Raw genomic sequence first — 1,530 nt, forward strand, 5'->3', positions numbered from 1 at the left:
CTTACATCTGAGAGAAGGTTTCTCTCTTCATCACTTGCCTATTTCCTACTCACACTTAATGGTTGTGAGTAAAATTTGTTGAGTATTTTCCAGAAAGCACTTTTCACTTCTTTGTTTCTAAGGCTGTAGATCAAGGGGTTCAGCATAGGAATCACCACAGTATAAAACACAGATGCTATTTTGTCTGTGTCCATGGACTGACCAGAGCTGGGCTGTAGGTACATGAAGATGATTGTGCCATAGAAGATGGAGACTGCAGTGAGGTGGGAAGCACAGGTGGAAAAGGCTTTCTTCCGCCCTTCAGCAGAACGCATCCTTTGAATGGCAATATATATGAAAAAGTAAGAGATAAGGATGACCAGGAGAGTGAAGTAGACATTGAAGCCCACGACAAAGAAGACAACCAACCTAGTGATGCGTGTATTGGAGCATGAGAGGGCCAGGAGTGGTGGGCTGTCACAGAAGAAATGATGAATCTCATTAGAACCACAGAATGAGAGTCGGAAGATATCTGCTGCATGAATGGAGGCATTGAGGAAGCCACAGACATAGGAGCCACTAGTCATGAGGACACACACATCTGTTGTCATGGTGGTAGTGTAATGAAGAGGCCTACATACTGCTGCATGGCGATCATAGGCCATGGAAGCCAGGAGGTAACATTCGACAGTGGCGAAAACTGCAAAAAAGAAGAACTGAGCCACACATCCAGTGTAAGAGATTACTTTGTTCCCTGAGAGCAGTGCAGCCACCATCTTGGGTGCTACAGCTGATGAGTAACCCAGGTCTACAAAGGACAGATGACTGAGAAAGAAGTACATTGGAGTATGAAGGTGGGAGTCAAAGTAGATGATTGCCATCATGCCCCCATTTCCAATCAGAGTGGTGAGGTAGATGAACAAAAATATCAGGAATAGGGGAACCTGAAGATTGGGGTCATCTGTTAATCCCAAAAGGATGAACTCTGTTGCTTCTGTACTATTCTCCATTGCAGTCAACTGGAATTCAGCCTATAGTGACTCAAGAGGAGAAATCAATGAAACTCAGCTGAAAGTATAAGAGGAATTGATGGATGATATTTAAAAAAAAAAGAAAACTAATATTTGTGTAAGACATATAGTTCCATTATATTTTATAGTACTTAACCCTCCGAGGTAGGAGCTCTGGTAGTGTAGTGGTTACGAATCGGGCTGCGACCTTAATGTCAGCGGTTTGAAACTACCACCTGCTCCGCGGGAGAAAGATGAGGCTTTCTACTCCTGTAAAGATTTACACCCTCGGAAACCCTGTACAGGGTCGCTATGGGTCGGAACCGACTCGACGGCACTAACAACAACAACAACAACCCTCCGAGGTAGATGCTATTGTATCCATAACAATAGAATTGTCAGGGGACAGAACCAACATTCACACCTTTGTATTTCTGACTCCAAGGACCATAGACTCAAAGTTTGGATTCTTCTACCTGTTTGTATCATGTAAATGCAAGTTTTGATGTGTCTGAAGCATCATTTTAAAATTTTTTATTTA

General features: G+C 43.0%; 1 protein-coding gene across 1 annotated transcript; it reads right to left on the bottom strand.

Moving 5' to 3' along the window:
* Positions 1 to 38: 38 nt before the first annotated feature.
* LOC102823939 (olfactory receptor 1444-like) lies at positions 39 to 989 on the bottom strand. Its single transcript, XM_006875798.1, has one exon. It carries the CDS (start codon positions 987 to 989, stop codon positions 39 to 41), a length of 951 nt encoding a protein of 316 aa, XP_006875860.1.
* Positions 990 to 1,530: the final 541 nt, after the last annotated feature.

Source organism: Chrysochloris asiatica, unplaced genomic scaffold (assembly GCF_000296735.1).
Source record: "Chrysochloris asiatica unplaced genomic scaffold, ChrAsi1.0 scaffold00339, whole genome shotgun sequence".
Taxonomy (NCBI): Eukaryota; Metazoa; Chordata; class Mammalia; order Afrosoricida; family Chrysochloridae; genus Chrysochloris; species Chrysochloris asiatica.

Coding starts and splice junctions, on each gene's coding strand:
- LOC102823939 (XM_006875798.1), bottom strand. CDS start 989: ATGGAGAATAGTACAGAAGCAACAGAGTTCATCCTTTTGGGATTAACA.